General features: G+C 41.3%; 2 protein-coding genes across 2 annotated transcripts; both read right to left on the bottom strand.

Annotated features, from left to right (window-relative positions):
- Nucleotides 1-71: 71 nt before the first annotated feature.
- On the bottom strand, nt 72-4,090 carry LOC131080135 (nucleoporin NUP42-like). The gene is made up of 5 exons (XM_058018251.1): nt 3,667-4,090; nt 2,763-2,834; nt 2,184-2,270; nt 1,013-1,097; nt 72-876 (listed from the first exon to the last, which is right to left on the bottom strand). Exons 2-5 carry the CDS (start codon nt 2,775-2,777, stop codon nt 287-289), a joined length of 777 nt encoding a protein of 258 aa, XP_057874234.1. The 5' UTR covers nt 2,778-2,834; nt 3,667-4,090; the 3' UTR covers nt 72-286.
- Nucleotides 4,091-4,191: 101 nt separating this feature from the next.
- Nucleotides 4,192-25,856, bottom strand: KLHL7 (kelch like family member 7). Its single transcript, XM_058018240.1, has 11 exons — nt 25,673-25,856; nt 21,652-21,754; nt 20,545-20,638; nt 19,224-19,348; nt 17,314-17,489; nt 16,745-16,919; nt 15,441-15,583; nt 10,545-10,785; nt 7,338-7,539; nt 6,985-7,082; nt 4,192-5,451 (listed from the first exon to the last, which is right to left on the bottom strand). The coding sequence occupies exons 1-11, from the start codon at nt 25,790-25,792 to the stop codon at nt 5,168-5,170; spliced, it is 1,761 nt and encodes a 586-aa protein (XP_057874223.1). The 5' UTR covers nt 25,793-25,856; the 3' UTR covers nt 4,192-5,167.
- Between the last annotated feature and the right edge of the window lie 1,193 nt (nt 25,857-27,049).

Below are 27,049 nucleotides of genomic sequence, written 5' to 3'. Positions count from 1 at the left end.
GTGGCCAGTCCTACATCCCACAGACAGTACATTTGGAGATAATACATTGATACAAGAGTAGGTTTTAAATATCTGACTGAAACATTCTTTCTTTTGACACCATATTTTTCATATAGTCTTTGTACAGAATTTCACAGGACAGCATATAGAAGGAAATGTTCTATTTTAGTTTCAACAGTTCATCTTTCAGATGTAAGAAGTCCATCCCAATACAAGGTTCAAAAGTTTATACTTGTGCATTTGTTTCTGCAGAAGAGAACTGAGAAAGGAAATAAAAATTAACATTTCAGAATAAACTTAAAAGGTCAAAAGCATTTAAAAGTTCTACTGGTGGTGGCTTCAGAGGAATCTTTCCAATTGTGAACTCCTTAGCTTCAAACTGCTGCCACTCTTCCGCTGACAGTTCGCTCTTGGGAGTGAATAACTTGTCTGAGGCAGGGCTGGCGTTGGTGGCTGCAGCAGACGCTGAGGTGACAGGATGGGCAGCGGCACTGCCGCCCTGCCCAAATAAAGCTCCGCTCGAGGCCGAGCCAGAAGGGGCTACGGTGGCACCAAAGGCTCCAAAGGCTGCAGGGCTGCTTGCAGAGCTCCCAGCAGAAGCACTGCCAAAGCCTGAGAAGCCAGAAGTCCCAAAGGCACCGGCTGTGGCAGCTGCTTTGAAGGAGAAGGAGGCTGCGGAGGGAGCGGCCGGGCTGCCAAAGCCGACGGACTGGGCTGTGCTGGGAGAGGATGCTGTCCCAAATGCAGGAGGATTTGCAGCAGCAGAAGAGCTCCCAGCAGCAGGGCTGCTCCCAGATGATGCTGGACTGATGAGGCTGGAACTGGCTTTAAAGGAGAAATTGCTGGCACTGGTGCTGCTGCTGCTCACAGGAAAGCCTGCAAGCAGAGAATTGACAAAAAATATTAGAATTGGTACCCCAGGGATACTAAACAACCACTAAATTTCAAAGATGCAGCAGCAGCACACTACAGAAAATGTGTAAATGTTTTGGCTCTTAGCATGGGAACTTACTGGACAGCCCAAAGCCTGAGGTTTGCTGTCCTCCCATTCCAAAGGCAGGTGCTGCTTGAGTGCCTGGGGCCTTGAAAGCAGAGACCTGAAAAAATTCCAGAGACATATATGATAACTAGATTCTAAAACAGGGAATTCTCTCTCAGTAGCTAGTTGAAACAGACCCAGAGCTGCCCAGTCCTACTGAACCCAGCTCCAACCATGCTGGACAGTGATCACTCCTCACAACTGCCTGTTCTTGCAGTGCTCTAAGGCCATACCTGCTCTTCTCTGTAAAACCCTCCAGAAATGCAAATCTGTAACAACTGATCGATTTTTGCCTGTCAGTCCATGACTTGATCCCTTCTGGGAGCTCTCATTCTCACCTCTTACCATTCCAGGTTGTGCTCTGTGACTGTATTTAGGGCACAGCTTTGACTCACTCTCTTCTCTGTCCTCAGCACATTCATGTCTGTCACTGTCTCCTGTGGTAAAGCCCAAATCCTGCTTGTCCACCCTCAGCACCAAAGAGATCAAGGGCTGGGATCACATCACCCAACCTTCCCTGCACTTCATGCAGCCTGCACTCAAAGAGAGCCACTTCCTCTGCCTCCCTGATTATTTCATGTGGGCTTGAACTCAGGCATTTGCTTCCGCAAACCCATCTCCATTCACAAGTGTTTGTCACCTTCCCAGCACCAATGGCTCTTTCTGTCTTCAAATGGTATCCAAAGGCTTCTCTCCCACTTATCCCTCAATTCTGACATTGGCCAAATGCTCCATTTATCCTAAGGTGTCTGGAGGGGAATTCTGGTCCAGTCTGCTGATCCTCTCTTGGAAAAGTCAACATCAGCACATGGGAAAAAAAGGTGTGGTGGGGATTGGCCTCTTCCTGGTCATGTACGCAGCCAGATGTCATGGGGCTTGCAATGAGAGTATTCCAAAGCTGTGATCCAGCTGCTGCCTTGCTACCATGGAACAATCCCTATGCACGATTTTCCCCAGTTAACCGAAGGGTTTTATAATAGCACCTGGGATTCACTGATCTCTGGAGTCCTGAGAATACGCCCACGTTGCACATCACAATTGCCACATCTCACAAATCTCTTTTTAGCCATAATAAACATCTGTGTACATTATTTCATTAAAAATGACATCAGGCACAGATACGTTGCCATTTGTGAACACCTACCAATGCTGCTTTGGCTACCGCATTATAAGCTTTCCACTGTATCAGCCAATTTTCCCACTGTTCTGCTAACAGTTCAACAGCATCTATCTGAAAAGGGAGAGAAATAAAGTGCATATTTTTATTACTGGGGAAGGCTTTAAAAAATAAAAAAAAAAAAAGAAAAGTGGTGTGTCAACAAAAATATTTAGAATCAGAAAAGAAACTTCACTAATCCAACAGAGGAATTTTGCTTTCCTTCCATTTCAAGGGGAAAAGATGAATTTTTTGTTATTAATACAGGATTCATTTAAATACTCTTACTGTTGCCCTTATATCAAATTTTTATGTCTTCACATAAAGAGCAATATTACATTGGACATTCTGAGCCAGAGATCTCAGGCAAAAAGATGATGGTATGGTAGACCATATGGACCAGCTGCTTTTTTGGCATTCTCATTGGTGCACAGGAATTGAAGGATATTTTGGCATTCTGATCATCTCCTAGAGTTGGGAGATAAGTCAAGAGTTGCCACCTGAAGATTGGTAACAAGTCTTATCCCAAAGACTGTCCCCACAAGTTATCATTTTTAAACTGCTTACACATTTCTCAATCATAGTTTGCTGTCATAGTACTCCAGGTGCAGTTCTTCTGAAAGAAGACATCTGAAAAGCCTGCAAGGACAGGAAAAATCAAAAACTTCCAAGAAAACAGATTAATACTTCTAACCACCCTCCATAGTTACAAAGACTTGGTACATTGTCTTGTCCTGAAACAGTTACAGTGGGAGACACGAAGGATTCATTACAGAACTCCAGAGGCGTAAACGCATTAGATGAATTGGCAAATGCCGGCTCTTCGAGCACGAATAAAGATAGGCAAGCGCTGCCTTCGGCTCTCCGTTTAGTGCCTCGCCTTCCGAAGCTGCCCCACGCCGAGGGCGGCGAGAATGGGAACAGCACGCAGCTCCCGGCAGCAGAGATGCCCGGGCCGCTTTCCCGCGGCCCATCCCGCAGTCCTTCAGCCAGCGCACAATCCCGGGAGTGCCGAACCAGAGGCTGCCCCGACAGCCCCAGCCGAGACCCGCCCGGCCCGGCCCGCTCTGCTCGGGGCTCCCGCCGGCAGCGGCCGCACGGAGCGGGCACCGGGGCAGGAGCGGGAGCCGCCCAAGGTCCCGCCGCGCTCGGGCACGGAGCGCCGGGGGTGCGGAGCCCGCAGAGCGGAGATGCCCCTGCCGGGGCCGGGCCCGAGCCGCGCTGAGCCGAAGGACGATCGCGCCCGCCCCGCGCTGCCGGGGACTATTCACCCCTGGCGACAACGGGGGCCGCGACTTTAAAAGCGGATGCAAAACAGATAAAAGAGCCTGTCCAGTCCAAAAAGCACACAGTTCCCTTCAGAATTCCAGTAGTGCGGAATCAAAGAGTGGAGACACCAGGAACACGTATCGTGGCCAGGAGAAGTGAAAAGGCAAGGGTAAACAAAAAAAGTCGCACACCCTTCACTTACTGCTGAATAAAGAAGGGAGCTGCAGGAACCACAATGGAGGCCGTGAGTGCATCTAGTCCTGTCTGTACAGGCAGAGTTGTCAGGATGAGAAAGGAAACGAGGATCAAGTCTACAAAGAAGTACTGACTTTGAAAAACCAGGATTTACTTAGGAGAAGCTGGAGGAACTTCAGAACTAAAACAGAATGAAAATCCACAGCACAAGCGAGGTAGAGGCAGGCAAGCACCAAATTTTGAAGTTAACTCACTAGTCTCATAGAACCAGACCTGAAAAAATCATCAAGTTAGAAGAGAGGCGAGAAAACTACAATGCAGCTATGAATAAACTAGCACAGGAGCAGGACAGATGTCATTTGTATAGTTTTCCAGAACTGGCAAGAAGCACACAATGTCGATGACACCCAAAGCTTGAGAGGCTGGACTTAGAGGCTGTGTGAAGAAATTTACCATCATGTGGGCTGGAAGCATTTACAGAGCTCTGTGCTTCTAAACGAGAGATGAATAACCATGCGCAACTTCTGAAGACTTCTGTAAAGTATCTTTAATTACTTGGTTCATGCCATTTTAAAAACAGTCATTTTCAAGAAGAAAATCAATATATGTGTCGTATTGACTTTGCTTTTCTCATTCCTGTTCCCATGTTTGCTAATGGTTTGGCATCTACAATATGTACAGTCTGATGCCTGGGAAGATAGATTAAAAATTCTTTCCAAGTTTCCAACTTGCTAATTATAGTGCACAATTGTCGTCGACTTGCCCCACCATTCCCTACCTCAGTGTAATTAAAAAAAATAAAATCAAAAAAGTCTTTCTGTGAAGGCTCCACAAAATGCCAGACACCATCAGTGTTCCTCTAATTTTTATGTGTGGCCTCTCTAACCTTAAAAAATTGATAAGCAGTCATGCAAATGATGGAAGAAACTCACTGGAGGAGGGCAGCTATCATGATCTAGAGAGTTGTTGAAACATTGGGAATCTTTATTAGACAGCAGTCCCTGGTCTTTCCTGAGAAAATGTCTTCTTTTCATCCCAGTAAGATTTCTGCAGGTAGGTATGAAGGAGAAAAAATTATTGTTGTTCCTCTTCCTCATGAGTCAAGCTGTATTTACTTGCCTTCATTAAAGAAGTGTCTCTGCAACTGGTCTTGGTAAAATTTAACCAGAATTTTTTTCTTTATCAAATGCTTTAGAGGCATTCTAGATATTTGGATTGGGTCTCTGTTTGACAAGGCCACACCTACAGTTCTTTTAAAGGAAGATGCCATGGGATATCACCTAGGTAAGTGGATTCTCAAAACACATCCCCATCTCTTTACAACAGACAAGAAAATGGGCATGACAAAAATCCACATTATACAATATGCTGTATATACAAATTAAAAGACTGCATCTCAATTTCTTCCTGTTACTAAATTTAACACGATTCAGTAAAACATGGAAGCAAAGCACCAAAACCATCTTTTCCCAAGTCCTTGAAGAATGCTTCGGCATCTCCTAGAGTCTTCAGATCTCTAGAGTTTCTTCATTTGCCCCACAAGTGTCTACAACACAGATTAAACAACTTGTCACTGGGAAAGCACGGACTTTGGAGTTGGCTGTCCACTTGTCTGTTTCAGTGTTATATTCAAGAATGTGCCCTAAGCGACCAACACCCTGAAAACCAGCCAGGACATAGACTATAGGTCCCACAGCAGCACACTTCACTGTTACACCTTTCCATGGCATTGGAGACACCATCTTCCATTCATTCATCTTGATATCGTAATATTCTACATTGTCAAGGCCACCTACAAAGCAAAGAGATAGACAACTGCTTATTATGTTGCACTGTATGGACTGCACTAGAGCATGCAAACTCGTCTTTATTTTCAAGGTTTCAAAAATCCTACACTTAAAAAGGCAAACCTGATAATATACCCCAGCTTCTAAACTAGCAGCTTATTCTTGTATAAATACAAAACCAGGGAAAAGTGAAGAGGAGATAGAAAGTAAGATGTATTCTCACAAATTCACACTAGATGGTTTCTATAGATTCAAACATGTTACTTCATGAACAGAAGAAGCTTCAGTGCTGAATTTCTGACGAATTTGGGGCTAGTGACTAAAACTCAGGAATTACCTGAAACTTCCCTACAGCAGTGGCATTTCATTCTAGAGGGCTCATGGGTACTTTTACCAAAACTGGCAATTTACTGATAGAGGAGGTCTCTTGTCATGATGATACTAAAATCATCGAAGTGAAAAAGCCTAAGTTCCTTTGAAAAGGGCCAAAGGAGCAAAAAATTATTAGAGTATATTTTGTGACTAAGATTTGCTTATTCAGTAAATATGCTAGTAATTACACTTAACAATAGCTACAAACATGCTGCTGTCCCTATTTAACTCAGGTTTTACTTCTAGTACTCAATTATTAGATCTGAGAGATTAAAAAATCTGTCACATTAACATATATGAGTTTTTAAACTCAGACATAACTCTTCCTCATTTTACTACAGTAAGAACAATTTTTAACACTTCTAAGAGGAGCATTCAGTGAATACACTTATATTTTGCAAGATGGCAGATTATGGATTGATAAAATGTCTGGGAATCAATCATGATGGAATAGTTTCAGTAGCCAATTAAAAATCAAGCTGTACTCTAAAACAGCATTTATCTGAAATCAAGAATTCCACTTACTGTAAATAGTGAGTTCAAAAACCTCATAAATGAGAATTTTTCCATTTTGAAAATCATTTCAGAAACTCTGTGCAATTAAAATTCAATTCTTCTTGTAAAGTATTATTCTTCTAGTTTTAAAAGACAAGGAGACAGGCAGATCATAATTGACCTGGCCATGACAGCAAATGATATTTCAAAGCTAGAGCTGTCAAAAGAGGTCTCACATTTTCACCATTCTACAATATCAGAATAGATTTAAGTCTTTAGAGTAAAGTTCTAAAATAGTGGCTACACCTTTATCTGTCTCTCAAAAGAATGCTAAAATCATGAATAACTAAAAACCCCCCAAAATAAAAAACAAACAAACAAAATCTTCTCAGATGCATGGTTTAGCCATATTAACTGCTTCAGAACTGGGCTACAGTAGGGATGCATATCTGAACTTGACTATCACGAGTACAAGAATTTGAAAAATAAGGTAACAATGAAGTGGGGAGGTGAAAGGAAGAAGTAACACTGATGTGACAACAAGAAGACATGTTTGATGGTGCTGTTCAAAGCTCTACAGCTGAACAGAGTGGAATGAATCCATTCCAAAACAGAAAAACAACCCCATGAAACTTTGTGTGACCAGATTAGAATTAACAGAATGAAAGTACCTAAACTATTTTGTCCACCCACAGCAAATATTTTGTCCTTTACAAACACCAGCCCATGATTCTTTCTGGCTTCAATCATTGGACACAGTTCAGTCCACCTGGGAAAATAAATCAAACAAAAAAAAGACAAATCACCATGTGATTCAGAGAAACTAAGTATAACCTATCATTAGGAAAATAAAATATGGAAGAAAGGTGCTTAAGAAAAAACATCTTTCAAGCAGAACTACAAAGAACTGATTTCTTAATGCTGACTCAGGGAAAATTCCTTACCAGAGTTTTTCCTGTAGTCATCTACACTTCAGTCATTTCCACAAGAGACTAAAGCCAACCTGACTTAAAACAACACTTACGTTTCTGTGGCTGGGTCATAAACTTCACAGGAACTCAGGACTCTTCCGGAAACATTGTTCCCCAGGCTGCCTCCACACACATAAATGAGCCCATTGGCCTCCACCATTCCATGGCTGCAACGCTGAGTCAGCATGCTGGGCTTCGTGTGCCAGCTCTCTGTTCTCGTGTCATAGCATTCAAATAAATACAGTGCAGAATTGCCTTGAAAAAATAGAAACCCACCAAAGTGGCATTAATCTTTATGGTTGTCTTTCAAGAGAAGAGTCTAACAGCAATCATCAAATTGATGCTTTGTTTGCTAGTGGAAAAGGGAAAGCTGCTTTCCTGCCTCCAAAAGTAGAACTAACCAGCTTTAAACTTGGGATTATTCAGAAAGCATATACTTGTAATTATTTTGATTCTTTTGTTCCAAAATATGCAAGTAAGTTTATAAAATTGCTATTTGTGTTTAAAAACAACATGAAAAAAGGTAAGTTTTTTTTTTCTTGGAGGGAAATAAATGCTAAACAGAGATGTATATAAATTACCCATCCCATTGTCATCAGCTCATGCTACTCTTTCTACTTGGAAATATATTGAACTTTCAGATGTGAAGATGAAACCAGCTCAGCTTTGTAAACTCACTATAGGTTCATGAGTCTTTTTCCTCTAAGCAATGTGACTTGTCCAATACCCAGAACACTTGCTGCCTTTGGAATTTGATATCTTATGTCATAACATACTCCTGGAATTATTAGCAACCAGAAAACAGCTACCTCTGCCCAATTTACTTTCTTCCTGAGGACTGGTAGATACTTATTGCCTGGAAGTGCAGGGTCTGTGTACTCTTCCCTCAAAAGCCAAGGAAACTCTTACTGAAATCAAAAGCAATTTTTCTGCTGAAGAGAGATGGGGGCTCAAACTTGTGCTCAGGTAAGTGACCAAATCATAACCAAGGCAGGGAAGGCTGAATACAACTTTTTCAGAACAGAACCACATCCTTCTTCCCTTTGTTTCAAAAGGTATATTCACCTAAAATAGTTAAAAGTGCCTTTTATTGTGCCTGTTTTACCTTGGCTTTCTATTTCTAAAATTAAGCATGTCACACTAGCAGCACTTACTACCAGCTGAAGATTTGAACCTTCAACAGGATGCTATGTTTCCAGACCCAAAATGACTCCTATAAACACAATCCTATAAAGTGTGCATTTGTTCACTCCCACCCTGTCACTCTCAGTATCACCACAAACTGAATAGAGTGGGACATTTTTTTCTTTGATGTAAACAAACATTCTTATTGTTTTGAAGTTGCAGAAATTCCCATCCATGGAAAAATCCATCAGACCCGTTTTTTCTTTTTTTAACAGGCAGAAGTTTTCATTTTCAGTATAATGTTAAGTATTTCTCCTGCACTGAAACAAGAGTGAAAGAATCTGATATTTCAGCTTCCAAACTCTGCTAGTTGTTGCAAATAGAACAGGACTCCCATCAATTCAAGATGGGGAAAAGAGCCATGTTGTCTGTAATGGACCGATACAGTAATCCAACCTCTTCAATTGATGGAAAAAAAATGAAAATTTTAGATTTCTTTACAGCTGAACACACTGTAGCATTTGATCAGATTAATGCTTTCAACATAATTGCCTGCTTCAAATTCAAAAATACTAGATTCAGGAGACAGACCTTTCCAATTTCAGTATTCACAAAATTCTGAAGAAAAAGTACAGGCAAATTAAACTCCATTATTTATGTTTAGCTTTTACTACCCTGTCTTGATTAACATGGTTAATGGAAAGCAAAGTGGAATTGTGCAGTAATGTGAGGGTATATTTGTAAGAAAACCGCTACATTAAACTTCAACTATAGTTGTATTAACTATTTATCATGCATTAGAAAATATACTGTACAATCAAAAAATTTTCCTGTTATTCCCCATAAATGGAAACATGGGAAACTGTAAAGATTCATGAGATGTAGTGTTCCAAGCTGCCCAATGTGGCCTTAGTTAAGCCTATTTCAAGTAATAGGAAAGGTGCTATTTCACATTCACCACACGAGGTGGCAGCTGGGAACTGCTTATTCTGCTGCTACATTAGACTTATTAACACATTTTAGAGGTCAGAAAACATGGCCTAAATGTTACAACCTCCATTAAGTGACTTATCAGTGTTAAGCACTGCTCATGACAGTTTTTTCCCATGTTCACCTCCCTCTGCAGCAAGGCAGACCTCAAAAGGATCTTACTTCTACGATTTTTCCCATTTGTTTTTATTCCCAAGAACACAGCTTTATTACTGTAACTATTTTTATGGCTATACCATGCCTGCATTTCAACCTTTGGGTTGTTGATGATGTGCCATGTTTAGACAAAATAAAACGTTCCTGCAACACCACAGCATAAGTCACCTTCTAGGCTTTTTGGAGAGAGAAAAAAATCCCAATGGTCTTCTTTTTTTTACTTTACAATGCTGAAATGATCTAAAGGTATCATTTCTCCATTTGTGGAAGTAAGCCAACAGATAAACAAAATAACAGAAGATAACTTCAAAAAAATTGGACAAATTCCTTGACCAGGACAAAGTACAATTTCACCACCAAAAGCAGTAATTATAAGAGATTTCTTTTCCACTTCCCCCCACGCCTGCCCCCTTCTTAAAAGAACCTCCTTAGGCCCAACATGCTGCATAAAAGGAAGGCACATATGCTGCATAAAAGGAAGGCCATTGCCAAAATACAGCTATTCTGGTCACACATCCCAGAAAATTTTAAACTACAGTGAATCCTGTGGATTTATAGAAGAAAGATAAGAGTGGGACTCCCAAAATATATTTCATTGAATCACATCATCATAGAATGGTGTGGGTTGGAAGGAACCTTAAAAATAATCTATTTCCAATCCCCGTGCCATGGACAGGGACACTTCCACTAGATCAGGTTGCTCACAGCTCCATCAAATCTTGTCCCTAATTAACTCTTTAAGAGGTGCAGTGTACTTTTTACTAATGTAAATACTATTCATGTCAGTGAAACCATTTTCAAAACACAACACAAATAGGTTATTGGACGGGCAAAGGGGGATAAAATCCTAAATATGGGAAAATAAACTCATTAGGCTAACATGGCAACGTGCAGTTTCTTGTCAACAAAATCATGCAAAAAAACAGAAAATTTTCCAGCTATCTTTCTTTGTGCTTTTTTGTTTGTTTTAAAGATTTTTAGTGTCTTACCCACTTCTGAACCACCAGATGTATAAATTTTGCCCTCAGCAGCACAGGCTGCAAGGCTATCTCGAGGTGTTGGAGGTCCTAGCTTGGAATACCAGCTATCCTTCACCACATTGTAGCAGTCCATTCGCTTTATAGGGAAGAGCTGGGAACCACCCAAAATATAAACTACGTTGTCCCAGAAGACACAAGCTGCATCCCTGCGCTTTTCAAAGGGACATCGGATGTCTGTCCAGCTGTAATCCTGCATTACAAAGAACAAGTAATGTCTAATAGATTATAACACTTACCTGTACAGTGAGTGTTTTCAAACAGAGCTTTTCATAGAGATTTAGATATGGTCAGTTTTAAGTTCCTTTTCAAAACAAACATGAACACTGTTTATTGAAGAATACTCCTCAGGCGTACTCTTGAAAAATTCTCTTAGACAACAGACATAGTTAGATGCAATGAACCATGACATTAAGAAATTCTATTTCCACATTCCCTGTGTGCACCCACTACAGCTTCCCTGAAAAACAGTTTTGGTGTTTTTTTTCCAACACAATTGACCTCCAGCTGCTATAATGTTAGAAACAATGCATGTAACCAATAAAGTAGGATTGCATTTTCTTTTATAGCAATGGAAAAAGACATCTTACATATAGTAACATATTATGTCTAAAAAATAATAAAATACAGAGTGCACCAAACAAAGACAATGGAAAAAGGAGAAGATAATATCCAAATTGACAAGCAACTCAGTAAAAAAGCTCTGATACATACTTTATTACCATGACAACTAGAAGCTTATTTACAGAATTTACAAAACACAAATGTTCTATAGCTATCCACAGTTGATAGCATGAGAAATAGGGTAATGCTCCATCACAAATACTGGCAGTCATGATGCCTAGAAACTGATTTTGCATAGACTGGCAAAATCAGCAAGTATCAAATATGAGCAGTAATGCCCAAAGCCTTAAAAACACCAAACTCAACAACTGATGGCAGACCAGGATAGCATACAGCACAAGAAACACTTCTTGAGTAATAGCATCTCACATATTCCATGAGCATAGCTTGAATCCTATACTGAACAGGAAAGTATGGGACCTCAACTGTTATCTGTGCCACCTCAAGAAGGTCTACCTCAACCTGCTGAATGACCTTCACTGTAATGGTTCACACAAGACGTTACATCATTACATTTTCTTAGCAAGGACATACTTCAAACACCTTGGTCAATGAGGAAGAACAGCGACTCCTACATGGGGGTTCAAAGAAAGAGAGGCAGAGCATGTTATAGTCCAGAACATCTTACAATCTTTTCTTGTAGCATCCCCCATATCAAGAAGAGCTGTCAGCTGCATGTGGCCTTTTATGGTGACAAACAGGTCCTGGGGCATCCTAGAAAGGAAAGCCATACTACAGCATGGCAAAATAAATAGCTGCATAAATCTTAAGAAAATGTCTCAGTGCATTGTGCAAGATCAACATACTTTCTAGCTCAAACTTCTGGCAATTTTACAAAATATCCCGTTGTTTTCCTTTCCTGTTATAAAGGGCAGTGACCTGACCCACTTTTATGGCTTCTATTCATGTATCCATTTCATCCATACCTTTATCAAATGAAAAGCCATAACTTGAGTATACTCAGCAGTATCCTCCTCTTTCAGCAGGAGGCAATTTAGGTCATCCTCTTGCAATGCTCTTCGAAGTTAGTCTGTACCACATAGAATTATTTCACTTTTTTAATTGAACACATTAAAGAATTATGCAGAAGTGTTGCTTTACAGCACAGTCAAGATCCACACAGCCCTGGGTAGTGCAAGTCTCCGTTCTCAGGGACTGAGTAGGGAAAGATGGACCAAGGTAAGTACATGGTGACTCTTTCCCTGCTGATCTGTTTTCATCAAGTTGCAATGCAGGACACCAGAGCCAAAAGCTATACCTTTTTCTCTGTCATCAATTTATTGAATCACTTATTAAAACTACCTGAACTCCTGAGAGCCTCAAGACCCTGTGACAAGAATGGCACACAAAATTACGGGCCCTGCGAAAAAGTACTTTTTTTGTGTAAGACTTTTCCTCATTTTCAATTGATTCCTCTTCCAAGTTTGTCATAAAAACCAGCAGACAGGTCCACTATGGACAACCTCCCCATTAACAGCTTACTGACTACAGCTCTATGTCCTCCTAAAAGATATACTGGGTTCCCTTGATCATCAAGAAATAGCATTGCCAGGCATCTGTTACTCTTTATTTGCCATTGTTGAATTTTGCACTGCTGAGAATTTAAAACTTCCAACCATTTCTGGCCACTAGAGATAGTAATTTCTAAAGAAGAAGCATATTGCTGACACAAAATCTCAATCATAAATAAATTCTGTAATGAGAATTCATAAAACAAAACAACAAGTATTTTATTCCCAACCCAGGGATTTTTTTTTTAATTCTGTGAAAAATTCAACAAGAAAATGCTTCCCACAACTGTTAATAGAACATCTAGGATTTCTAGTAGTATTCTGAAATCATGTATGCCTACTGAAATTAGTGCCAGACTGCTCCACAAGTGTTATGCCCGTCTGCATCTATCCCGTTGCATCATTTTGCTTTCTTGATGAAGAACATGCATCAATAGAAATACCAGTCACAGTGCAACAAAGAGAGCAAATATTGTCTTAAAATAATACTGCTAACATTCTCAACAAATAAAACACAGTATCCAATCCAGTCTTATTTAAAGAACCCTTCCAATAACAAGGAAATGACTATCAGCATTAGAGACTAATTTTGTGTGCAAAGGAATCAGTGAAAATTAAAATTTTTGCACTAGTTTTACCATATAACAGCTATGGAAACTCATATTGCAACCAAGAAAATATTTTCAGGAAAAATATAACTTCTGTTTTGAATTGTTTATGTGACATGTAATAATTTAATTAAATTTCTGGTTTTGATTAATATCAGAAGTGAGGGACTAGGTCACTATTCAATCAGTTCAACAGACAAGCAAAATTTCAATTTTTCCCAAGGACCTAACCTTGCAAAAGTACATACACAAGCTTAATTCTCTGTTCTGTGACCCTCCCATCATCTTTTGATGAGACCAATTAAAGTGAGTTAAATGGTAATTCAGCAGCGGTTCTGGATCATTGGTTTGTTGCTTTTAATAAGCTATTGTCAGAGTTTAAAGATTAAAATCAAATACTCAAGCAAAACATCCAGAAAAGGACCTTTAAATAGCTTAAGAGTTGGAAATTAGGTAAAAGCTGTTCAACAAGACATAACAGGCTAGCTAAGAATACCCAAGGAAACATATAAGCACTAGGAAAACATTGAAGGAACACATGCTTGTTAGAATAAAGATCTCAAATTACCCATTTTTAGTTTTCTTTCCCTGCCCCATTCTTCCCCCACTCCTTAGCCCACATGCAAGGCTGTAAGTTTTGACTAAGAGGCAATTCTTCAACATTTCTTCCAAACTCAAGTTATTTTTTGGTGTTATTCCTGGACAAGCAGTCTATGAAAGGTAAAGCTCTTTTATCCTATGCTTTATGTAGACCTTCACAGACACTACTCTTTACCTACAAAACAGATTTCTTTGCGAAAACCATGCAACTGCTTGAAAAGTTACAAATGCCCTGATGAAAGGCTTCCCAAACTTAGATTTTGGGAAGGAGAGAATTATCTGCTCTGTACCCCTTACCTCCTTACCCCTACTTATCTTGAGTATATGTATAAAGGAAAAAGGCAGTCATTAGTTAAGAATTTTGAATTCCCAATAGGAATACATATTAAGTGTCTCTCAAGCTAAGCCAGCAAAGCTGGTGGGTTTGGGGATTTTACCCCCAGACTTGAGTGGTTCTCAGAGGTGGCTTGAATTTTATCTTACAAAAGGAATGTGAAAGAAAAGTTCAAAACTCATCCCAAAGGCTCATTCATTCAAAATTAGATTTGATGAGGCACACTTTGAAGTTCACACAGCCCACAAAACTGCTTGAAATTTTAACAAGCATTTGATACGCTGAATTAGAACCAAAATTTCTTCAACAAAATATTACTACATGCATGGGATCTCATAACTTAAGAGAGCCCTGATGCTTATGTGGCAAATTTGTTCTCTATTACTGTATGTGCTTGCCTGGTAAAATAGGGTATGGGTAATCCTTCTGCATACAGTTGATGTTTTTAGACCCTTTAATCTGCATAGCTGAGATCTACACTATTCCTTGATTTTATTCAAGAAATATGGAAACAAATTTCAGGCAGAACTTGCTTGGTCTAAATTGATCATCCCTAAGTTTTTTTGTTGTAAAAACTCACTTTCTTCCACTTATGTAATATTTGGCTCCCCATTCTTCTCCTTATATACTTTTAAGAACAAACAAAATTGTGAACCATTAGAATTTAGAAGTGGTTGCATATTTATAATAAATGCACTAAAAATCCCAATAAAAACTGGGTTCTACACTAACATACAAGCCAGTAAATTATAATATGCTAAAAAAACCTGCTTTGAGTAATCTCTAAACACCTATGTGCATGCACATGCATACAGACTTTCATATATTCCTAACCAACTGCATGATACTTTAGTGACCTTTTGTTTATTTGCAGCTGAGAAATACACATATCAGTCAATGTTCAACTCAGACAGATTGATCAGCTCTCCATATCTAATATTGCTAAGAAGCAAACACAATCATTCCATTCAAAACAAAGTATTACATCTAGGTACACAGACTCAAAAATACTTAATTAACTATATTCTTCCAACTGTATACCCAGTAGGGATGGAATACTTCCTTCCTAAGACCATTTCGTAGATCATTATGTCTTAGTTAATATCACCAGCAAAGAAAACAGGTACGATTACAAGCAGTGAATCTTAATGCATTCTGAGGTAACGATTACCTTGGGGTTAAAATATCTGCAGGACTGGGGCTGAGAGCCTCCAAACAAAGCAATGCGATAATCGTGCTTTTTTCTTCTCGGCCGCGTGCCTTCCACCAACTCTTCTCTGTCTTCCGGGGAAAGGAGGTGGTACCGCATCCCACCTGCAGGAAAACAGCAACAGCTGCAGAGCCACTGCAGCTCACACATGGACTGGGAGCTTTCAGAGGCAGGCATGGGGGAGAGAGGGAAGGGAAGAAAAAGAGGAACACCAAGTTTCTACATGACATCTATACAGCTTTGATTCAAAATGGAAGAATGCACAGCAGCATGAAAGGGTGGGAGCATACATCCAGATTTACACCCTATTCCAAACCGGCTGCTCCATGTGAAAACAGGACAGATACAGACTCATGTTATGTACCAATTGATTGATCAGCTCTTTTATCCAATATTAACAAGCAATTAAGATTATTGCATTGAAACAGACAAAAGAAAGCATTCCTAAGAGTGCAAAAATACCGGTGACATTACAAGCCACTAAAATCAGATGACAAAAATCCTTATTTCCTATACAATGTACCCAACTTGGTGTCACACAAGAAGTATGACTCTGATGTCAAATGTCAGCAGATACTTACCAACATATGGGTTAATTTGAATCCTGTTCATTGAGTGAAGGAAAACATTTGTGTACTGGTTTTTAGATCTACACTAAATTGAAGCCAACTGGTTAACTGCTATTGAAATTGCTTTTCTTTCTTACATGATAAAATTTTACAAATGGTGTCTAAAAACAAAAGGGAAGCTTGTTTCCTATTTTGTCTGCACCCTGAGAACGCAAATGTAGGACCAATCATTGTAGGATCAATGGTCAGTATATAACAGATAGAAAGAGTAAAACATACACCTAAAATTCTAACTTGTTTAGGAAAGCTTTAAAATATTCAAAATATTGACATATTTATTTTATTAATGCACACACAAACATGAACAATATTGAAGTTACAAGCCTGTCACAAAGGCAGGCTAACTTTCAGTTACCCTAAGGAGTCATTGACAAAATCTCCATTCCATTACTTCTCATGGAGTTCAAGCCATTTGCTAGGAGAAAACAAATGAAAGTCACACTGTTACATAAGATGAGTTTTATTTACATAATAATCTGCTAATCCAACTTCAACTAAAACACAGCTTGGACAATCCTAGATGGATTTAATGTGAAAATGTTAGAACATTTTAGAGCAAACAATTTTCAAAATTTTTCAAAGTATTTTTAAAATTATATAGAGCATCATAAAGATTTCAGCTAGAGGTCAACTTACTGATCACCATTTTAAGGCATTCTGGGTTATCCTGAATAAGTGGTTCAGCCTGAACAGTTTTACTTAAGAAGTTCTTTGATATTAGAGGAAATCGGACTTTAGCAAGAATATCAACCATGAAGGGCTGGCGATTTGGCTCATCGTACTTCAGCCATCTGACTGCTGCATCATAAACCTTCAACAAGAGACAAGGAGAGAAAGGGATAAGGTACATCACCACACAGCATGACAAGTAACAGAACCGTTACATAATTTAGCCTATGTACTATTCAATCAGAAGCCCTACAGCTATCATGACAAAGGAAACTGTTTATTCCCTCTCTGACTTCTTTCTTCCAACTTTGCTGAAACAACACATCTTCAAACTACACCTGAAATGTGAATATTTATTAATACTTGGTTTTGACCAAGTCAGGATGAACCTTTTACTCCACAATTTAGCAAGCACTATGTGCATCCTATCCTCTAGGAACATCAGTGAGACACCTGAATATCTGAAGCCAGTTCTTGATTAAAAAAAAGTTCAGTTAAGTTCAATGCTTTTAGCTGCTATGAAACAGGGATCTCACCTGGTCTTCTGCCCTCACTGTCAGTGTATCTTGGTTCAAGAGATGTGTCACACGTTTAACATCGAGCTGGAGAAACTCATCTGTCTTGTAAACCTCAGTGAAATGCTGATGGATGAAGTCATCTGCAGTGGCTTTCAGCTCTGGGCAGTCTAGGCATTCTGCTAGCACACTTATGCCTATGAAGGAAAATTCAGAAAAAGCCCCTTTTAAACTTGAACTGCAATTACCTTTAATATATGAAAATAGAATACAATTACTGTAATTTCAGTGATACTTACAAATCCAGTTTAATATTTATTACCATGCCATTTTTACCCCCATTAAAACACACGCTATCACAACTCATCTGCAATTCAAGGCAAACTAAGACAGGGGCAAGCTGCTGATCCCTACCCCTACTGAACTGACTGGACAGTCAGACCTGTAACACTTGCTGTATTAACTGTCTCTCCAGCACTATTTCCTCACTGCTTCTTTCCCAATTATAAAGCAGACAACAGCACCTTAACCAAGTCTGAGCCAAGCCACCCTAACCACGTCTAACCAGAACAGCTTGAGAAACTGGATCCATGTTTTACAACCTCTCCTGACCTGCTCATGCACCATCAGTCACCAGCCAAGCCCAGTTTCCTTCAAGAGCCATGGTGAACTGGGATTTTTCTGTACATGTAACACAGTCAGCTGCAGACCAACACAAAGTCAAATTGATGTTGCTGGAAGGACAGAAGGTTGGCATAAAGGTATAAACAGCAGTAGCAGCTGAGAAGCATCACTGCCAACTTTGCCATTAAAAACCAGGTAAGCACAGAGCTTTTCAGCAGCAACTTCTCATCATGCCACAGGTCTTCCTTCTTACAGAGGAAATGGCAAGTGGGGTAGGAGCGACTCACTAACATGCGGGTTGCAATTAGTCTGAGCTGCTCAGAGTAGTAAAATGCAAACTGTACGACAAAATTTCAAGATTCAAATTGAGACAATTATTCTTTCAAATACTTTTTTTAAAAAATGAACTGTGTACTTGCTTATGAGTCTGCACAAAACATGTTCCAATTTAAAAACAATGCCATAAGGAAAAACTGATTCAATCTTTTTGCAATAAATTAGCAACAAAGTATGCAAGTGTTAGAGACCATAATTATTTTTTTTCACCTAACAGAAGCCACAGGGCAGAAATATGCCTCAAAGCAAGCCTAAGTGGTATTTTCCTTAGGTAAAACACCTTTCTTCTAGTAGTTGTTTCAGAGCCACAGCTGTGCTGCACTGAAGTGTCAGCTGAGTCACTGTAATTCAGATATACTCTGCAAAACATTTCTATTGCTGCTATAAACATCTGTAACATGACTGAGATGTTACTTGGAGAGTACCTAACAATGACAATAAAAAACACAAAAAAAATTCTCTTAAATTTCTGATTATATAAAGTGCACCAAATCTTAAGCATGAAAAAGTACTTAGTTCTACTTGTTGTTTACCTTTTCTGTAACACCGAGTCCACATCAGAGCTACAGAACATATCAAACTTGTCCAGATAACATTCATTGTTTTCAGTCAAAATAAAAAGTGAATAAAACCAAAAGTAGCCTAAACTTACTCTGTTTATACTTGTAAAAGATATGCTAGTTTTGGAGAAGTTACAAATATGTAAAATTCTGTTTGCAAGTACAGTAACAACTGAAAGCTCCACCTCACTAAACACATGCAGTTCTCTAACAAACAAGAAGCCCCAGCATCCTGCCAAGCTGGATGAGACCTTGCACAGTCAGCAGACCCCGTGGCAAGGGGCAACAGTTCAGATTCAGAGAAAAATTATTTTTACATGCCTGGATTTAGCTACATGTTATTGCTATCCACACACAGACAATACAGCAAAGTTAAAAAATAAACAGCAAATTTAAGTCTATCTCTCTTACCAAGACAATTGGAAGCATCAACTTGTTCTTTTAAAAAGTCCACACACATTTTTTTCACAGGTTCAATCTGATACTGGTTTGCTGCATCTAGTAAAGACTGGACATTATTGCTGTTAACTGAGATTCTGCAAAACAGAATGTGTAAAATTAGCATCACTGAAATGACCTAAGTTGTGGCAATAAAAAAAAAAAGAAACTTAATAAATGGCAAAATGATTTCCCTCCTATTTACCCAAGAATCTTTCACATACAGTCTAAGGACACATCCTTCATGATCTTTCCAAACTGCTTTTGTTTGCTCTACTTCACCTAGGCAGGGCAAAGAGTAACCAGTCCTCAGATCTGAAGAGTAAGCCTTTAACACAGGTCCTCTGCAGTCCTATACTATTGCTATGAGTTGTGTGATTAACCACTTTCACAAAAGGTAAAAGAAACCCAAATCCAGAACCTTTTGAATGATGATTTTCAACTTCCAAACAGGTATCAGCAAAATCTGTTTAAACTCTGTCAGAATTGGTGTGTCTGATTTGCCCAAAGTGCATAAGCAGAACATTTGGCAGTGCTTCATGAGAACTTATGGAAGTCACAGCCCATCTAGGGCTTGGCTATCAGGGCAGGCAAACATGTGGCTGGGGTGGGCTGTTGACACAGACTGTCTCTTACCACCGACGGCTACACAAGAAGATTGCTCTCAAAAGAAAGGAGAAAGCCTCCCTAATGAGAGTTAACCCCATTAGATGAAAGGCCTGCCATGCACAGGTTGGATTAAAGCTGATTACATTCTGTTTACAATCCCAGCCATCTGCAAGAGCTCTGCTTGGGTGGGGGGAGGGGCTGGAAGAGAAAAAAGACCCACAAAAACCCCCAAATACATGGAACAAGCTGAGATGGGGGGGAAACACTTTCACAGAGGAGTTATCCACCCTGCCTGTTTTGAGATGAAGGTATAACTTCCTGGAAATGGTTCTGTGCCACAGCTACCAGGGCCACAAAGAGAGATCCTGCTGACATCAATAAGGATCTGAATTACAGAACCGTGGGAAACATCATTTGACTCCAACACTGAAGTCAAAAGCTTGAAGTGCTTTGAATTGCTTTCTGGAGACAAATACTGTTTCCTTTAGTCTGTAGGGTTTCCTACTGGTTAAAGAAAAAGGAAGAAGGAAGCAGGATAGAAGGTCTAGTCACATCAGGCTTTAAACAAAGGAAGGAATTTCAATGGTAACAAAACTGATGAATCACAAAAACATTATATTAAGTTTTTATCATTTAAAATTGGCAGGCTTCCTAGAAAAGTATGAGCTTGAAATAACAAAACTACCTTGCAGTATAAGCAAACTCCACGAGCTGTTCAATAATGTCAGGCTCTGCATCTTTTAGCTCCACTTCAAAGGACTTTGATTCAATCATATTTGCTGCAAACAGATTAAAAGACAAACTTTTAATCAAGAACTCACTCTAGTTATTGTATGTTTTGCAAACAGTAGAAAATAAAGCAATTATTCAAAGTGGTAACCTCCCAAAAACTGCTCAGAGTTGATTGCTGTTTTCCCAGGATTGCTAATGCAAGTCAGGAAAGGAGGCAGTGGAACAAACAAGATAACTGGTGTGAGTACATCCTTGTATTATCTAAATTATGATAAAATGTGTTAAGTAGAAAAAGTCCTAGACGTTGTTGACTGCAGCCAGACTGCCATGTTGGCATTACCACTGTCAAAAGCCATTTCCACATTCAAGCTGATAACAATGGAGACAGCTCCAAGCTCCCCACATCCAGACACAGCACTAGGTTTGCCCACAGATGGGCAATTCCATTCAAGGAGCACTAGAATGAATGGTTATTTATTTCACTTCCACTCAACTTTGATTTTAGAGTAATTTTACAATTCATGGGTAAAGCATAGAAAAGATAAGGGGTGACAGATAGCTTCCTTTGTAGTTTTAAACCATGACTGAAGTTTTAAAGAGAGCATAAATGAAATAATTACAGAATCACTGAGTTAAAGTAATCACATTAAGGTTGGAAAAGATCTCTAAGATCATCCACTCCAGCCACTAAATTATGTCTCTAACCTCTGATAACCCAATTTATATGCAGAAATGCCTGATGGCAGACAAATTCTGTAATGGGACAAAAGAAATTCCCAAATTTCAGGTTAAGGAAGGGAGATGATAAACTAATACAGTGTATAGGCCCCAGATATTAATTAAAAGAGCTTATATATAAAGTAACACTTGATCACAAGAATTAAAGGAAAAATGAGGAGAGGGGTGAACAGAGATGAATGGAAGGAGACAAAATGAGATATCTTCACTTACACTTATCCCTCAAATTAATCACTTTCATAAGATTGACAGGTTGACAGACACATATATAACAGCATATCATAATGAAAGTTTGAAATGAATCAATTTTCAAAAGACTTACTAGTAAACATCAAGTTAAAAAAATGACTGGCTGAAGCAAGCACAACACGGTGAGCTGGGATCTTCCTTTCTTGAACCATAAGAATGACATCACAAAGAGTTTTCTGGATCAGAGGGAAAAAAAGACAAAAATCAGCATTTTTGAAAATATTTCAACAACATTTCTTTAAAAACAGCTTATGGAAATTCATTACTTTTTGTAACACACAAAAGTCAAGAGCATTATGTGACAAAAAGATTTTCTGGAAGTCAAAGTTCAGTAGCCTGGAGAACTAGCAAACATCAGTTTACCCATGAATTTGTACAGGATGGTCACAAATAACATCAACTCTGATCAAAGTATTTCCTGTAGCTTTTACGTCAGCCTACAATAATGTAGCTCTGCAGCATCTAGTAGGGGCTGCATTTATATTGCACTGCTTTCATCTACCAGGGGCTCTCCTTTACTCTGCCACTGATTTTCAAAACAATTCACAAGAACCTCATATCTGAAGACAGCCATCCTATTTCCCAACTGGAGTCAAAGTGATGAATGAGTTTAAAGCACTCAATGGAGCATTTTAAAGAAAATGCATGAAAAAATACCACTTCTGTGGAACGGTTTGACTGGTCATACCCAATGAGCAACTAGCTTCCAAACAAAACATCATTGATTTCTCATTTGTTTGCTGTTTATATGCAGGCAGCTAGTTTCTCCCCTACATGTGAACTGTCATTCTCCAGGAGAAGGGAAACATAACTTATAAAAGCTGGCAGGGGCCATTGGGGTAAAACCACATAATTTTAACACACTCAGAAATGATCTCTCTTCTAAGAACATACTGAGTGAAATAAATGCATATCATACTACAGCTAATTATAACTATCTACTAAAAGAGAAAAACTGAGCTTCCTCAAAAAATAGGAAATAATTTTGGACTATTACCTTAAAGTTCATGGAACTGCTCTCAAAAACATCTACATACACCCATCCAAGGCCAGCCCCAGCAAAAAATGTTTCTAGTGTGGGAAATACATACTTGCTTAGAATGCGAGTTTTCCACATGGAGACAATATTATCTAGGGCTGATAACCCACATTTACAATTCCTTTAAACATGCCTAGTTTTATTTTTTTTTACAGGACACTCATACTGGACAAAATAAAACTAATACTTTCAAAAATATTATCGAAATGGAAGTTAGATGGGGGTGACAGATAGCTTCCTTTGTAGTTTTAAGCAATTTATGATTGAAACAACAGCACAAAAGGAGATCATTCTGGAAAATGATCTCCTGTTCTGGAAAAGCTTCAGAGGAAATCCTTTAAAAGCTGAAATTTTTAACACTTCTGGTTCAAAACAAGCATTGGAAACGAGCAGTACAAGATACCATAAAATCCTATGGCCAAGCTTTGCCAAGACTTGCAGCTGTTGCTTGAGCTCCACACTGCATTTCTGAGACACTTTAAATGCCTCAGCTCAGCATTTGTGACACCTCGGATGCTCTGAGGCTGCTCTGGTGCATTTGCCAACCCAAACAGACCATCATTTCAACTTCTTTCCCTGGGAGGTTTCTGGGTGTGATGGTTCCATTCAACTACTGCTCTTCTGAGGATTGCTGCACTTCTTCCCAGAGGGCCCCACTGTTGTCAGGGGGTCACCTCCATGATGCAGCAGGTGACTGGTGTTAACCAAAGGACACCTCACCTTCTAATAACAGGTTCAGCAACACCTTGCAGCTCTATCCCAGCCTCATTCCCAATGACTTCATTCTTGGCTGACCTCCACTGAGCTCCAATGTTGCAACAAATGATTTATGCACACGCTGTCCAATAGCTCTGGAAAACCCACAAAGATGTGGGTCATCAATGCTGGAGACAAGCATCAAGCACTAAACACACCTGGCCCAACATCTCACCTGTACTGAGTGCAGGTTTGCCCACAGTTTAGAGTAAACTCCCAAACTAATGGAGGATCCCAGCTCACACAAAAAGCAGCCTCCTTAAAATGAGCTGTAAGTTCCCATTGGTCCAGATTCCTACAGGATTAACTAATGAGCTAAATATCTAGAGCTGCAGGTGCACTTTGACACTTCCATCACAGGACATTTTAACTCATATTCAGGTTTTGTAACTACAGCACAGCTCTTGACTTGCCAAAATACAAGAGGAAAGAGCTGACTACAAATCCTTCTTACAACTTTAGCACAACTAATGAGCTGAAACTAGTGTGTTTTCCTCTGGCTCCTGCTGACTTCCCAAATTTATCCTGTATAACCACACCTCCCCCACTCCCTCAGTAATACTTGAGCTCCTCTTCCAAACAACTCATAAAAGAAGCATGAGTTCCATGAAATCTGCAAAAATGTCTGGACCAGTCAGCACTGTGTGGGATACGTAAAGCTCATCTGAGGTCAGATGAGAAGTCTGCAGGCAAAACTCAGAGCAGCTACTGCCTGGGCATAACAGAGTCTGGAATCTGAATCAGAAGTACACACAGACTTCATAGCACTTAATCCTGACCCTCTCACTCCTTGTCTGGAGTGGCTCATGGCTACATGAGAGCTGGCACCCCACGGCACTGCAAGATGAGGCACCACAGAACAATGCGGCACCACACACTGGAACAGGGACATTGTAAAGCACTGTGAAATTCTGTGCTGGGGACTGCACATATATCCACAGGAGGGCAATATTTCCTTTATCTACTCACAAATCACAAGAGCATCTGGCATGTCCTGTTAAACAATGGCAGAGGTATGAACTAAACACTGAGGAACCAAGTTATTAATTCAGCCACACCTTGGAATATGTTCACACTTTCAGATCAGAAACAAAGCCTACATAAAAAACATAGATCACAAGCCTTAAGTCTTTACTACCTGAAGTCATTGAAAAAAAAAATTAGCTTTTCATACTTAAGAGCTTAGCTGCATGAAATGGTTTATGCAGACGGCATAACTGACTGTCTATTACTGAGAGAAGAACAGGGCTAAGTGCCAGAGAAAAGCAGAACCAACACCAATACTTGTGAGGTCAGGACCCAGACTGCTGGTGCAGACAGCATTAAAAGATGGGCTGAGCCTCTGGCAAGACTAACACTGGAGGACAAGCAACTAAACCCTAGAAGATACAACACAGGACAGTGCCAAGTGTGAAGCCCCTACATGGCCTGGGTTTAGAGTCAGCTTTAACTGCCTGCACATCACTGTTTTTAAATAAAGTTCTACAACCAATCTAGATCCTTCTCTGAGAAGACAGATTTCTTCATATGCAAGGAGTTACATCTATCATCCTTCTGCTCTTGTACCATTAGTTCAATGTTTTTATAAAAAAAAAATTAAAAATGAATGTTCAGTTTGGACAGCTCAACTGAAATGCACTTGCATGACTGTGATTTTGGTTACCGCTCTTGCTCTATTGGTGAACAGAGGAGTCACCTTTAACAGTATTAAAATATTGACCATGGAAGCTGATCAGGCAAGAGTTTCTCAACTTGAGGCTGGATGAAGCCACCACACTCCTACACCGCCACTGGCTTCCTAGTGCGATGGCCAGAGGTATTCAAGACAAAAGACGTATTCACAATCTGTGAAACCAAACCATGGTTCTACTCTTCCCTCTCCTCCCGCGGCAGGTTCACTGTTCAGAGAGCACACAGTCAATTTGTTCAGAGAAGAGTTTCTGGTCAAAAATCCAGCAGCAGCGCCTGCCCTCTGCCCTCGGGGTTCTGTCCGAAACGGGCTCCGTGAATGCTCCAGCTGGGGACACCGGGCCATCCATCACCCACAGCCTCATCCTGCCCGACCGCCCGCAAGGAAAAACAGATCCACGGCGTCTTCTGCCGGCAGCACCACACGGGGCCGGCACACACCAACCGGAGCTCGGCCCTCTCGCCGTGCGGCTCCGGAGGCCGGGGCACGGCGGTGCCGGCTCCGTTGGCTCCCCCGCGGTCGGGCCCGAGGGACGGGAAACCCTCGGGACTGGCCCTGAGGGCAGCACGGAGCCCGCGGGCTGCCGGTCCTGGCCGGCGCCTCTCGTACCTGCTTGCGCATGGCGTTCATGACGCCCATGAAGGAGGCGAGCAGCTTCGCCTCCTCGCGGGCGGCGAGCTTCTTCTCCGTCTTCTTCTTGCTGCTCTTCTCCGACCCGGGCGTGGCCATGCTCGCCCGCGCTCACCGCCGGCGCGCCGACCCCGGCCGGGAACATGCGCCCGCCGGCAGCCGGGCGGCGAGCGGCGTGTGCGGGGCTGGGCACCGGGCACACCGAGGAGCGCGGGCGGCTCCCGCAGCGGACGCGGCCTGGGGGCGGGGCCGGGCGCGCTGACGCCATCGGCCGGCGCGCGGCCCCACGCGGGGTAAACAAAGAGCGGGGAGGGGCTCGGCAGCGACACGTGGAGGGCGCGTGCGCGGCGGCCCCAGGGGCGCGGCTTTTCCGGGAGGACACGCCTCCCTCTGAGGGCGAGGCCAGTGGGCGGGGATGGGGCGTGGCCGTGCGGCCCGAGGGGCGGGGCCGCGGCTCCTTCCCGGGAGCTGCAATCCCGGTCCGGGAAGGGCGCGCCCGGAGCCCCCGGACACCCTGCCGTGCCCTGGTCACCCTGCCATGCCTCTGGTAACCCTGCCGTGTCCCTGACACCCTGCCGTGTCCCTGGTCACCATGCCGTGCCCCTGACACCCTGCCGTGCCCCTGGTCACCCTGCCGTGCCCCTGACACCCTGCCGTGCCTGTGACACCCTGCCGTGCCTGTGACACCCTGCCGTGCCCCTGATACCCTACCGTGCCTGTGACACTCTACCGTGGCTCTGATCACCCTGCCGTGCCCCTGATACCCTGCCGTGCCTGTGACACCCTGCCGTGCCTGTGACACCCTGCCGTGCCCCTGGTCACCCTGCCGTGCCCCTGATACTCTGCCGTGCCCCGGGAGCACCGGGCTGCCTCTGCCTCTGTCCCGAGCAATGGTTCCCGCAGCTCCCGCTGGAGGGATCTCGTCCCGCCTTGGCGATCTGTGTCCCGGTCTCACGTGGGCTGGCTAAGGAAACAAACGTGATCCAGAAGAAAACCTCTTTTGTCCCGACAGCCGCAGCCACCCGTTTCCCAGAAAAAATGCCAAAATGTTTGGTGCTTTGATTGTCGTTTTTTGAATAGGATGGTGACAGCCAAAGCAGGGTTTTAGCGTGAGCTTGCTGTTTGTGTATTCGTGTGATGTTCCGAATTTTAATTCCACTGATAACAAGGCGTTGAACAGCTTAATGTCATGACTTGAAGGGAGAGAGATTCCTGGAAAAATAAGACGAGGCTCTTTTATTAATAAAAGGAATGAGCCACTTTGTTCCTGATATCATGTCCCATATGGTAAGATTTAAAAAAATAGACTTTGATATTCTGTGGTTCTGCCATCTAACAATTACTACTACATTGAAG

This window comes from Melospiza georgiana, chromosome 1 (genome assembly GCF_028018845.1).
Source record: "Melospiza georgiana isolate bMelGeo1 chromosome 1, bMelGeo1.pri, whole genome shotgun sequence".
Taxonomy (NCBI): domain Eukaryota; kingdom Metazoa; phylum Chordata; class Aves; order Passeriformes; family Passerellidae; genus Melospiza; species Melospiza georgiana.
This window is presented reverse-complemented; position numbering and strand designations above follow the sequence as displayed.

What these genes read in the sequence shown, in the direction of transcription:
- LOC131080135 (XM_058018251.1), bottom strand. An exon ending in CGGTAGCCAAAGCAGCATTG is followed by an intron (nt 1,098 to 2,183) that starts GTAGGTGTTCAC and finishes GAATTTTTTCAG; the next exon opens with GTCTCTGCTTTCAAGGCCCC. An exon ending in CTCAGGCTTTGGGCTGTCCA is followed by an intron (nt 877 to 1,012) that starts GTAAGTTCCCAT and finishes CTCTGCTTGCAG; the next exon opens with GCTTTCCTGTGAGCAGCAGC.
- KLHL7 (XM_058018240.1), bottom strand. Translation starts at nt 25,792, where the DNA reads ATGGCCACGCCCGGGTCGGAGAAGAGCAGCAAGAAGAAGACGGAGAAG. An exon ending in TTTTAACTTGATGTTTACTA is followed by an intron (nt 20,639 to 21,651) that starts GTAAGTCTTTTG and finishes ATCTGTTTGCAG; the next exon opens with CAAATATGATTGAATCAAAG. An exon ending in ATGCCTTAAAATGGTGATCA is followed by an intron (nt 15,584 to 16,744) that starts GTAAGTTGACCT and finishes GTTTTCCTGCAG; the next exon opens with GTGGGATGCGGTACCACCTC.